The sequence below is a fragment of the Pseudonaja textilis genome, chromosome Z, assembly GCF_049901715.1.
Source record: "Pseudonaja textilis isolate UNSWEBS1 chromosome Z, rPseTex1.2, whole genome shotgun sequence".
Classification (NCBI taxonomy): Eukaryota; Metazoa; Chordata; class Lepidosauria; order Squamata; family Elapidae; genus Pseudonaja; species Pseudonaja textilis.
Window position 1 is genome coordinate 6,764,877 of NC_142008.1, and position 13,508 is coordinate 6,778,384.

General features: G+C 39.6%; 1 protein-coding gene across 7 annotated transcripts in view; it reads left to right on the forward strand.

Moving 5' to 3' along the window:
• Positions 1-5,826: 5,826 nt before the first annotated feature.
• GALNT11 (polypeptide N-acetylgalactosaminyltransferase 11) overlaps positions 5,827-13,508 on the forward strand; it is a 29,998-nt gene continuing 22,316 nt past the window's right edge. For 2 of the 7 annotated variants that reach the window (XM_026719883.2, XM_087915765.1), the window contains exon 1: positions 6,328-6,471. Coding sequence is in view for 1 of the 7 variants with exons in the window: in XM_087915766.1 (XP_087771892.1) it covers positions 5,933-5,990 (58 nt within the window). In the remaining 6 variants the exon portion in view is untranslated. The other 5 variants (XM_026719886.2, XM_087915766.1, XM_026719885.2 and 2 more) reach the window with 5 other exon arrangements.

The following is a 13,508-nucleotide window of genomic DNA, read 5'->3' on the forward strand; positions in this document are numbered from 1 at the left end:
TGCGAGGAAGAGGAGGCTATCCATCCAATCATATCCAATTATCAACAATTCTATGGACCAGTTATCTCATCTTCCAATCTTACATGGCTTCTTTCTGTTGTTTTAATGCTCTGGTTGGTGCTGGTTTTGATGTTGTCTAGCCACTATGTTTTTCTGGTGACCTCATTTCCTTTTACCACTGACCATTCCAAGCAAACTCTTTTCCAACGAGTTCAGTTGCATGACATGCATGAAATAAGTAAGGCAGAATGTTATAATCTTGCCTTCCATATTCCTGGTTTCATACACTCCAGGACTTGATTGTTCATCATTGTTTCTATCCAAGGAATATACAGGACCTTTCTCCAACACCACAGGTTAAACAAGTCGATTTTCTTCCTGTCTAGTTTTTTTTCCCCGTAGTCCAGATAGTTTAATCTGCATTTAGTTGCCAGGCTGAAGATTTCGCTTTTCCAAACTCGATGCATGCTCCTCATTGCAATGCTATTACTGCAGTTTGATTTATTTCTGGATTATATTGACTGCTTTCACCAATGTGTGATCCTAGGAAAGTGAATTCTTATCCAATTCAATCTTTTCACTACAATTGTTTTTTTAACATTTTTGTTCCTCACAAAGGTCATGAGCTTGGTCTTTTGGATGTTCAGGAAGAGGCCAAATTTCTCTTTCTTCTTTAATCCTTTTGATCAGATGTTTCCGGACTTCTTTGGTTTTTGAAAGGATTTTGAAAATTGTTGATATTGTTTCCTCCAATCTTTTCTCTGATTTTTGATTCTTCAAGATCCTGCTACTTCATTGTCAGTTGAGCACAGCACATTTGATTTATCAGATGGTTTTGGAGAACCATCTAGTGAAGGCATGGAGAATTGCATTTGGCCAAAGAAGAGACGGGTTTGTGTGTGTGTGTGTGTGTTTGAGAAAATCCAACAATATCAGCGTCAACAAAGAGATCCAGGTTTCACTTTTAATGAATTTCACTCCTTCTAAACTTCATTTCTCTTGTTGCTATTTTTTTATTTTATTTTAGCTATCTCCTATTTTACTCCACTAAGTTTGAAAGATGTGTATTAGGCATTGTTTAAAGGAAGTATTGGAAACTAGGAGACTGCAAGTACTAGTTCCACCTTAGGCATGAAAGCTGACTGGGTGAATTTGGACCAGTCATTCTCTCTTTCATCCCAATCCATCTTATGGGGTTGTTGTTGTGGGGAGAGGAGAAATAAGGAATACTGTGGATATTTGCCACCTTGAGATATTTATAAAGGTGTGGTAAAAATCAAATGAATAAATAAATGTCTTCAATATCAGCATTTAATGGAGATTACTTTTTAAATAATCTTGTTGAGCCTTCATGTGTCACATGACTGCAATCAATGAGTCAAAAGAAGAAAACTCTGTGTACATACTGTGTATGTGTGTGTGTATTGTATAAGCAGAAGTTATTATGGTAATCTGAAAAGCAGAAGAAAATTCCATCTCATATTCTACTGCCTTCTATTGTCCAGTGCATTGCCTAGACTGAAATCTTACCTGTTGGCAGAATCTGAAGATCAACTTATTTTTTGTCCTTTTTTTTTTTTTTTGAGGGGGGAGGGCAGGGGATTGGCTGGAATTTGGCTGACTTCCAGTCCAAACTCAATAACTTACCTTGGACAACTGACAAATTTCAATCTATCATACCTTAAGGTATCTTAAGGCTAAACTATAAGGAAGCCTTCATTATCTCATTGGAAGAATGTTGAGCTCTAAATCAAATAAACACAAAAGTAAAAGAAAGTATGTTATTAAAATAAATACATGGTCCTAGAAGGTGTAATTTTAATGGAATAAGATCAGAAAACTCTACATCAGCATATCATTGGGCTGATAAACTTATGACTGTTTGCTTGGCAACCATTCAAACTTATGACAGACTATAAGGGTTACAACCCGGATTCAAATTTCTCACCATCGTTGGTTCCCTCAGTAATGTGAATGGGTACTTAACAACTGGGTTGCATTTATGCCGATTTGCTTTATTCACTTTATGGCAGTTTTGCTAAAACCTGACATTTACTTCTAATTTTTGACAAAACTGCATCCACAGTGAATAATGGTTCACTTAACAATTGTGACATTTGTTTACTGATTACTGCAAAAAAATTTGTAAAATCGAGTCAGTCACATGATGAATCCTTTTTTACAACCATCATGATTTACTTTATTATTGTTGTAAGTCAAGGACTACTTATGGTTGACAACACTATTTTTCAGACCTGTCTCTGCTTTTAGATATGCAACATTTACCTCCATGAAGATCTGGTCTTAAATTCCCCTTTTTGGACAAGTTCAAGCATTAGAATTATCACTTTTAGCAGAGGAAATACTGCTGTTATTAGGGACAATTTATGGCAACGTGGCTTGTTTTTTCTTTTCAAATCATAGTATCAGATGCTATTTGTCTTTCAGCAAATAAACGTTCACTAGCACAGATCTCTCGTTACATTTGCCAAGTTGATAAGGAGCAGCGGAACTTTGAAATGTTTTCCTACCTTGAAATGCTGCTAAAGGTTAAGTGGGAGGGATCATAGAGGGAAGGACAGCATTGGATGCTGAGAAATGATTTGATTTATATTAAATCTCACTATATTTTGAATTTACATGCTTTGGAACTGAGAACAAGAACCACATTTTTTTCTGAGGAATGGTGGCCCTTTAAACAAGATTAGGGTTCTTGCCAAATTCAGTGAACGCATTTGGAAATGTGACCAAATTGATTGATTAAAATTGATCAAAAGCAATTTTCAAAGATGGAACAATCACATGATATCCCATGTTTGACTTTTTGGCACTTTTTTAAAAAAATGATGAGGATATATATTAATCCAAAATAACTTTACACACGTATGCGGTGGAGAGATATTTGGAGGGAATATTCAAAAGACTCACAATGATGTCTGTGATAGCACAATTAAAACTCAACCTGTTTTTAACGTGGGAATTGTGTGCATTGTAGGTAAAAAGGGAGTGGAGGTAGAATTATGAAAGTGTGATCATTATTCTGCTTCTGAACCCTCACTTCTCCACAAAAGACTTCCACGTCTCCTGCACACATTTTACTGGTTACAATTGGAAGGATAGGTTTTCCTTGACTTATGACAATTAACGCCAACGTTTCCATTGCTAAGCAAGGCAGTTAACACTTTGTCCCATATTACAACCTTTCTTGCCAGAATTGTTAGTTGAATAACTGCTGTGGTTAAGTGAATCATGTAGTCATTAAGAGAATTTGGCTTTCTCCATTACTTTGCTTGTTGGAAGTTGGCTAGGAAGGTTGCAAATGGTGATCCTGTGATCTTGGGACAAGACAACTGTCATAAATACATGTCAGTTGCCAAACACTCCAATTTTGATAATGTGACCATGGAGATGCTGCAACAGTCGTAAGTATGAAAACCAGTTAAAAATCCCTTTTTTCCAGTGCCGTTTGTAATTTTGAATGGTCACTAATCAAATTGTTGTAAGTCAAGGATTACCTGTATCTTGACACCAAAGAAGTCATTTGCCCTAGGAATACATCTTAGTGCAACTTTATTTTTAAAGAAACATCCACTACTACCAACAATATGGTGAAAACAAACCAGCTTAAACACAAAACATAGAGCAAGTGGTTGTGAGTTATAGCCCAAAGTTTGAGGGATTATTTTTCTTGTTCTGAATTGAAACTATTGGTGTAAGGTGGATTTTAGAGTGACATTTCATAAAGGTGTGTGGGGTGTCCAGTTGAGAAACCCACCCCTAGGTAAGCTCACTGCTTTGAGTTAATATATAAAAAGGTGGGATGAAAAAAAATCGAATATTGCATATTGACAACATTTCCATCCATTAATTACAAAAGGCCACACTCGCTGCATTTACACATACTATGTCAATGACCTCATCAGAATGATATCCTGGACTCCTGTCCATTGTCTCAATCATCTTCCCTGAGTTGGGCACTCATATAAATTTGATTAACAAATAAATCCTAAGTCCTTGAGATCTAAATGCCTATGAAAGCCAATGTCAGCTAAGGAAGAACTGCCAGTTGCGATTTCACATTGTTGAATATATAATGTGAATATATAATTTTAAGGCCTTTTTTTTTTTTAGCTCACTGGGCATCTGAAGGCAATCGCCACAGGTTTGAATGAATGAATGAGCTGGGACCTTGGAGGTCTTCTAGTCCACCCCACCCCCTGCTCAAGTAGGAGAACCAGAGGTGGGATGCAGCTGGTATGGACTGATTCGGGTGAACTGGTAGTTCTAGCTTTCATTTGGCCCCATCCACCCACTCCTGCGCTATTCTGTCCTATATTTCCTTTGTTTGAAGCCCAGCTGATTGGTGTGGCAGCCCTGAATGCAGCGCCTCAGCTCTTTTTACTCACTGAGGCTGCAGTAAAAGGTAAGTTTTCTTGCTGTTTTCAAATATACCACGCACAGTGCATTTTTGGCAAAGCACACACTCACTGAACCAGTTGTTACACCGGTTGAATCACACCATTGAGAACTATAGTATTTCAGACTATCTAGTCTCTTCTTAAAAATATCCAGTGATGGAGCAACCGTGATTTCTGGAGGCAAGCTGTCCCACTGTTCCAATTTCTTCTTAATTCCAGGTTGCTTCTTTCTTTGATTAGTTTCCAGCCATTGTTTCTTGTCCTGCCCTCCGGGGCTTTGGAGACTAATTTGACCCACTCTTCATTGTGGCAGCCCCTCAAATACTGGAATTCTGCTTTCATGTCACCCCCAATTCTTCTTTTCTTTAGACTAGCCAAGCCCCAATTCTGCAGCCATTCTTCATATGCTTTAATCTTCAGGCCTTTGATCATCTTAGTTGCTCTTCTCTGAACTTTTTTTCAAAGGCTCAACATCCTTTTTTGTAGTATGGTGACCAAAATTGGTTGCAGTATTCCAGGTGTGGTCTTACTAGGGTTTTATAAAGCAGTAGTAATACTTCAAGTGATATTGATTCTGTTTCTGTTTATACAACCTAGAATTGTATTAGCTTTTTTGGCTGCTGCTGCACACTGCTGGCTCATATTCAAGTGATCATCCACTAGGACTCCAAGACCCCTCTCACAATTACTGTTTTTGAGTCAAGTCTTGTCTAATATGTACTTATATCTTTGATTTCTCCTGCCTAAAGGTAAAACTTTGCTTTTCTCCACATTGACATTCATTTTGTTGGATAGGGCCGATTGTTCAAGTTTGTCAAGATCTTTTTGCATCTTGAGTTTGTCTTCTGGGGTGTTGGCTATTCCTGCCAGTTTAGTGTCATCTAGAAATTTGTTAAATTCCCCGTCTATCCCGTCATCTAAGTTATTTATAAAGATATTGAAGAGTACTGAGCCTAAGCTGGAGTCTTGTGGCACCCCACTGCTTACTTCCCCCCATGCAGACATAGATCCACTAAGGACTACTCATCGAGTATGGTTTGTTTGCCAGCTACAAATCCACCTGGTGGTGATGTTGTGTACTCCACATTTTTCTAGCTTACAAAGAAATAGCTTGTGGTCTACTTTGTCAAATGCCTTATTGAAATCTAAGTATGCTACCTCCACACAATATTTCGCTGGTCTACTAGGTTGCAATCCATAACTGGAAGCATTTCCCGCCCCACCCCACCCCGCCCCCGGTTTTCTTTTCCACACACAAAAAAGAAAAAAGGTCCATAATTATTCAACCACGCAAGCATAGAGTTCTCACGACTACGTGGAGTCCGTTTGAACCAGTGGTGTTTTTGCTTTTTCCAAACTTGGCCCCTTGAAGATGGGTAAACTTCAACTCCCAGAATTCCTCAGGCCTCCCTACAAGCCACGCCCCTTGGACCGCCGGTTGCTTTTGGCTCGCACTCCCCCACCCGCCGTATCAGCGAGCCGTCGTCCGCGGTGCCGTTGAGAGGAAGGTCAGGATGCTTCTTCTCCAGGCGCGCCGCCGCCGCCGCCCTCCTCACCGTCACGGCCACACGGGTGAGTCCGAGGAAGAGACGCAGAAAGAGGAACCGCGGTATTCTCTCAGGAGGAGGCGGTTGGCCGGGGCGGGGAACCAGGCGGCGGAACCCAGCTCGGGCCTGAGCGGCGGGGCGGAGAGAGGGAGAGGGAGAGGGAGAAAGAGAGAGAGAAGACAATTCCCGCAGCGCCCCTTACTGGCGGGAGGGCGAAACAACCCCCGCGGGTCACTTGGCCCAGCAGCAAGGCCGGGCTGGATTCGGAGGAGCTGCTGGGACCGGCGGCGAAGGGGAGGCGGCCTGTCCGCCCGCCCCGACGGCTTCCCCTCTTCCTTGCCACGCCGCCTCTGTTCCTCCTCCTCCTCCTCCGGAGGGAAGGAGGGAGGGAAGGCGCCGAACCTCCCGTCCTCGCCCCAGGTGAGCAGCTGATCTGCCTGGCGTGGCAGAGGGTCTCGGAGGCGGGTGGCTGCTGGGCTCACGGAGCGGCAGACCGTCCGGGTCTGGTAAGCCCAAAGAGAGGAGAAACGGGTGGGCCGAGGCTGGGAAACTTAGCAAAGGAGAACTGCACTCTAAAAGCCTGGTTTGTTTTGTTGTGTGTGTGTTGTGTTGTGTGTTGTGGATGCATGCATGTTTGTGTTTGTCTCTTCCACTCAAGAGTGTACTTAGAGTCCCAATCTGGACTGATACCTGTGTCCTTTTCATCATCTTGGTGCATACAGTCCGTGTTGATCGACTGGGTGCCATCAAATCTGTGTTGTCTTTCAGCAATTACATAGATTTTTTTTTCCTCACCAGAGAAATTCATTATCCTTAATCTGCTGGTGTTTCAGATCTTCTAATAAATGGTGCATCCATTGCTGCTGTCACTGAGTCCGTTTCTGGCATCCAAGCCTTTCCCTGCCAGTCTTCCTATAATGTGACTGAAAGAGGGAGGCAAATTAGAGGCGGTAAAGGTCCTGCTAGTTTTTGTGCGAGCTTTGATGTTGTACACAGAGTTGCATTTCTGTCTAGACTGGAAAGAAGATGCCTTAGCAGCCCGCTTTAGATGAAAATACCTGGAGTGATTCACCTTGCAAATGATTAGTTGACTAAACTTGTTTTGGAGGCAGGACCTGTGAGAGGATCTAAGCGTCTTAGTGGATCATCGGGTGAACGTTACAAAAGAGTGATGCAGTGTGACTCAGAAAGCCAGTGCAGTATTACAGGGCATTGGCAGAAGAATTGCATCCAGATCAGCGGAGGTAATTGTTTCATTATGCTCTGCTCAGTGCACATTGTTTGGGCATTGCACTTTGAAAGGAGCTGTTTCAGAGCTCCCAGAGCGTTAAGGAGGCTGGAGGCCAGATTGTGTGAGGGTCAAGGAGCTGAGTATGTTTCTGTTGCAGAAGAAAAGGCTCAGGGGAGAGATGTCTACAGAGATCTAAAAGGCTGGTGCAAGCAGAGTGCTTAAGTGAATGTGTTCTCTATTGACACCGAAGAAAGGAGGAGAACTAGCTGAAATTAAAAGAAAGATTGGCTGCTGGATATTGGGAAGAAGTTGCTGTCAGTAAGCAGTGCTGTTCTTTTTGCTGAAGATTTTTAAATGAGGATGAATGGGCCACCTGTTGTGGATGATTTAGTGGGCTATGGAACATAATGGTTGTATTATAAAATGAATAACAATCAATCAGGGACTGAATTGCTTTGTAATTATATTGAACATATATTGAAGCTATTATCTGATTTTAGATAGCGATACCTTTTCTTCCCCATTTGATTCATAGTGGATTGATATTTAGAAATCGTTTTCCTAAAAAAAAAAAAATTAAGTTTGTAAAATTGGTAGAAATTGCACGAATATAATAGCAAGTTCAAAACTGTGGGATTAAGTAACTTCTAGAATGGAAAATACAGTCTTGGTGTTTGTCAGGACCAGCTTTAAATTGGCAGTTAAAAAACATTCTTATTCTCAGAAAATGAGCTGAGATGTTTCCATAATGAAATGGTTGGTTTGCAAATATTTCACAGAATTTTTTTCCTTGAGTGAATGATATTGGTCTAGTTCCAGGAAAATAAGAATCAAGTTAATAACATATTAGAAAAGAGAAAGCTGGTAGATTTACATGTCTTCATGGGAATGATATAAACTTGACACCCATGTTCTTCGATACATATACTAAAGAATGTGTGGGTATTATCAATAAAGCACTGTTGGTGATTTTATCATACAATAATTTTTTTGCAGTCCTCCATGAAGTAAATACACAAGAATTAATGCTTAAACAAGAATTAATGCTTCGAGGAATAGCAAATCAACGCAAATTATTTCTGTTGTGGAGATTACAGGACAAAGTAATATGGAATGGTTAGTTCCACAAAGGAAGTGTGTGTTAAATAATACAAGTCATAACCTATATACACTAAAGCAGAGGTCTCTAACCTTGGCAACTTTAAGACTTGTGGATTTCAACTTGAAGTCCACTTATACTAGCCAAGGTTGGAGACCCCTGCACTAAAACACTCCTGTTAACTCTGTAATCTTCAATTAGGTGACAATTGGGGCAGCAATTTTTGAATGAATATGTCTGGAATGGACTACTTTACAGAATTTATCTGAAATTTGGGATCCATTATTTTTTTTGAAAACAATTTTATTGTTTTTTAACAAACAAACAAACAGACAAAACATAAAAACATCAGCTCTCATCCCTACTTATGTACAAACAGTGTGTCGGTTGGTTCATCAGTTTTGTGCATTCATTTCGTAGTCCTAATTACAATTACCTTACATAATAACTCTTATTATCAATCCAAACTTATATATCCTCATATCATTATATAAAAAAAGATTTGACTATACTTTTATTCAATCATGCCTTATGAGATAACTATGATTAAAGTAATTTATTCTATAACAAATCATATAATCATACCAATTCTATCCTATAAAAAGAAAAAAAGAAAAAACATTTTATAAATATAATGTCAAATACCAGAAGAAAAAAGAAAAGTGAAATCAATAATATTCCTTATTGTCTAACATTCTAAATATTCTATTTTTGTATTTCATCATCCAGCCATTGATAGAAAAGGTCCCAAATTATATAAAATTGTTTATCTTCTTGCTCTCTAATTTCAAATGTCAATCTACTCATCTCAGCACATTCCAATATTTTCTTGATAACTTCTTCCTGCAATGGAATTTTCTCATTTTTCCAATTTTTTGCAAATACAATCCTAGCCGCAGTTAATACATTCACAATCAAATATTTCAAATCTTTACTATAAACATCTGGTAAGATTCCCAATAGGAAAAGCTCCGGTTTCAAGTCTATATGCTTCTTTGTCATTTTTTCCAACCACATGCGGATTTTAGTCCAATATTTTCTAGCATCCTCACAAGTCCACCACATATGGTAGTATGAACCAGGTTTCTGAGACATTTCCAACATTTTTCCGATTTGTTCTTGAACATTCTTGCTATCCTTGTCGGGGGAAAATGCCACCTGTAAAACATCTTATACAAGTTTTCTTTATAGGCTGTAGACATTGTCATTTTATAGTTTTGCAACCATAATTTCTGCCATTTCTCTAAGTCAATCCCATATCCAAAATTCCTCCCCCAGGCAATCATAGTTTCTTTAACTTGTTCTTCCTCTAGCTTAATTTCCAATAAGTAACCATATAATTTTTAATCACCTTTTCATCAGTACCCATCAAAATCTTATCTAAATCAGTCTGTTTATCATAAAATCCCTCTGTTTTGGAATCCTCATCATACCTTGAGTGTATTTGCACATATGAAAACCAATTCATCTGTATACCTTGTTCCTCTAATTTTTGTATCGATTTAAGTTCACCCTTTTCATCTAGTAATTCCCCATATCTAACTGTTTGTTCCTTTTTATAGATGATAGGATAAGAAAAAGCTTCTATCGTCGATAACCAAACTGGAATTTTCAAATAACATTGTTTTTTTATCTTCTCCCAGTTTAGCCACAAAGACTCCCGTATATAATGTCTTCTAAAATAGCCCTGTGTTTTGGTTCCCTTATACCATAGAAAAGCATGCCAACCCAACAGCAAATCATGACCTTCTAGTGTCAACAATCTAGTCTTCCTTAATGTTATCCATTCTTTAACCCACATCAAATTTGCAGCTTGATAGTACAACTCCCAATTAGGCAGACCAAACCCTCCTCTAGTTCTAGCATCCTGCAAGAGCTTTAGCTTTATCCTTGCTTTCTTACCTTGCCATATATACTTCAACACAATTTTATTTAAATCCTCAAAATAGTCTTTTCCGAGCCTAATTGGTATTGTTTGAAACAAAAATAGGATTCTGGGTAGAATCTTAATTGTTGAGATCCTCCCTATTAATGACAATTGTAAGTTTTCCCATTTCTTCAAATCTAGGGCTATCTGTTGTTTAAGTTCAATATAGTTGTTCTCTTTTAATGTACTACATCTTGGCGTCAAATATATCCCCAAATACTTAACCTTGTTTGTAACTTGGATTTTCAACAATTCTGCTAATTCTTCCCTTTGTCTTAGTAACATATTCTTTGACAAAATCTTTGTTTTATCTTTATTTATTTTCAGACCGGCGACCTCACCACATATCTCTATCTTTTCCAGCAGCTTCAAGGCTGTCTCTATGGGATCTTCTAAGATAAAGACTAGGTCATCTGCAAAAGCTTGTAATTTCAATTCTTCCTTTTTAATTTTCATTCCTTTTATAGTTTTATCTTCTCTGATATTTCTGTTCAAGACTTCCAAAGTCAGTACAAATAACAAGGGAGAAAGGGGACAACCTTGTCTTGTGCCTTTTCTTATATTAATAGAGTCTGTAAATTCTCCCTCCATCATTACCGTAGCTGTTTATTATTATTATCATCATTATCCATTATTCCTGTGGGATTAAAATTTGGTGAAGTTGTGGCCACGCGTGCTGCTGCTTCTAACACTCCCTGCTAGCTTCCCACAAGCAAAGTCAGTGGAGAAGCTGGAAGTTATTCCTGCTCTTTTCTCCCCCATAACCCCATGGTTATTCTGTTCCTTTTTTGTTTAGGTAAGGAAATTCCTCTGAAACAGTGACCCAGCAGGGACTAGTTAATAAATACATGTATGAATATGGTTTGAGTAGAGTAAGAACAGCTTAGCTATTTATTTGAGATTTTGATTATAAAGACTTACTGAGAAACGTTGGCAGCTAAGGTAGCAGCCTAAGGTGCTAATGGGTCAGCTGCTTAAAGCACTGCTGATTTCTGGTGATTGTATGGGCAGGTATCCGATATTGGGACCCAATATCAAAACAAAATCCAACTCTTCTAATGGCATACTAGTGATCTCCCTGTTTCCATCCATTCACCCACCTTATGTGTTGTCTTCCCCTGGTGCTGTTTGCTTCTAATTTGCCAAGCAAAATTGGCAAACTATATCACATGCTCAAACTATGTGAGTTTCTTTGTGCTGATTGTCACCTCAAAGATTAGAGGACAGCAGGACTTAATTAAATATCCCACAGGATTTTTTTTCCCCTATGGGCAGAAAACTTTGCTGCCTCCTCTGGCTTCTGTGCTTTAGTAATTTCCACATTCTGTCTGAACATTTCTCCTATGTGAAGTTGACCCAGAATGGCAAAGCTGTGGACTGCATTGGATCACCTTGGTTTCCTTTTGTGGCATGGGATTAGAATGACATAGAATAACCAAGTTGGAAGGGACCTTAGAGGTCCAACCCTCTACTTGAGCAGACCCTATACCTGTGATGGCGAACCTATGGCACAGGTGGCATGCAGAGCAGTTTGTGCGTGCATGCGAGCCCCGGGCAAACTTACCTCACTGCACATATGTGTGCCTCCTAGCTGATTTTTGGCCAGTTTGAGGAATTTTCCGGCCTCCCAGAGGCTCGAGGGAAGCCTCTGCAGCCTTTGGAGGCAGAAAACCAGGCCTGTTTCATCACTTCCTGTATCTCCGGAAATACCGGAAGTGATGAAATGGGCCCATTTTTCGGCCTACAAAGGCTGCAGAGGCTTCCTCGAGCTCTGAAAGGCCTCAAATGGGCCAAAAATCAGCTGGGAGAGGCAGTGCAGGTAAGGGGAGGTCAGAGGGGGGAATCACGTGCGTATGTGCAGGAGGCGTGGAGGACTGCACACATTGCCTTCTGGGTGCTGGCATGCGAGCGTACACGCGCGAGTGTGAGCGCAATTTTTGGCATAGGAGCCCAAAAAGATTAGCCACCACTGCCCTTTACCATTTCAGACAGGTAGGTGGGTGTCCAGTCTCTTCTAGAAAGCTTCCAGTGATGGAGCACCCACAACTTCTGAAGGCAACTTCTTGTTCTCACCTTTTAAGAAATATTGGATTACTTCTAGGTTGCTTCTCTCCTTGATTAGTTTCCATCCATTGTTTCTCGTCTTGCCTTCTGATGTTTTGGAAAATAGTTTGACCCCTTCATCTTTGTGGCAGTCCCTGAACATGGCACTGAGGCAACAAGCTGACTGGTTTGTTCCTCTAGTGGAGGCTGGAGCTGATGGGAAAGCCACTGTATGGAGCTGCGCCCAGATCTACCTACCTACCTACCTACCTACCTACCTACCCACCTACCTAGACAGAATAAAAAAAATATGAAAAGTATGGTTTGTGATTCCTAAATAGATTTCAGAAACAGAACAATGGGGCGTCTTGCTTATAAAAGAGGGGTAAGATTAAGATGTGTGAGAGAAGAAACCTAGCATTTTGAAGATACGTGACTTCTTTGGGAATTTGGATTTGCTCATGCTCAGAGTTATTTAATACGTCAAATTGCCCAGGTACTTCCTCTGTAACTAAGTATTTTGCCAAATATGCAGATAATCAAGATAATCTTCTGCATGAAGGAATAATATAAGCCTTTTAATGGATCAGATTAAATGGGGGTCCTTATAATTTTGAGAAATTTCAGGATTTGTTGGTTGATTATTACTCTGCTGTAAATGACTTTTCTAGCTCTTTCAAAACAGTATTAAAGTTTATGCCTTCTCCCACAGAGGTTGTTTGAGTTTTAGAATAGTGGGCCACCACAAATATAGTTTTGCACATTTTAAAATTGATCTGGAAGAAATGTTCCAGAACATAAACAGGTAGTGACTTAAGTACTGCCCTGTTTATCAATGGGAATTTTGATCTCAGTTGTGGTTATAAGTTGAAGATTGCCTGTATAAGAATTGCTGGCCAACTGCGGTCAAGGAAGACTACCCGTATACAGTTAGGATTGGCTACTCTGCTGCTAAATGACACAGACATAAAGTGAATTGTCTTGTGTCAGCATCAGATTATTACATTAGTTCCAGCTGCACTTGTTAAGTAAAAGCATCCATATGATTTCCCCATTAACTTCGATTTAGGAGTTGCATTAATTTTTGACTCCTTAAAGAGCCACATTTTTTAAGACTAACATGGAAAGCTGAATAAAAGATGGATGCTTCAATGAATAGGAGTGAAGTGTTATACCAGTTGAGAAGCACTTTTTCCAAATAATTTTCAGAATGTTCCAGGTCTTGCAGAGAAATTCTTTGTTA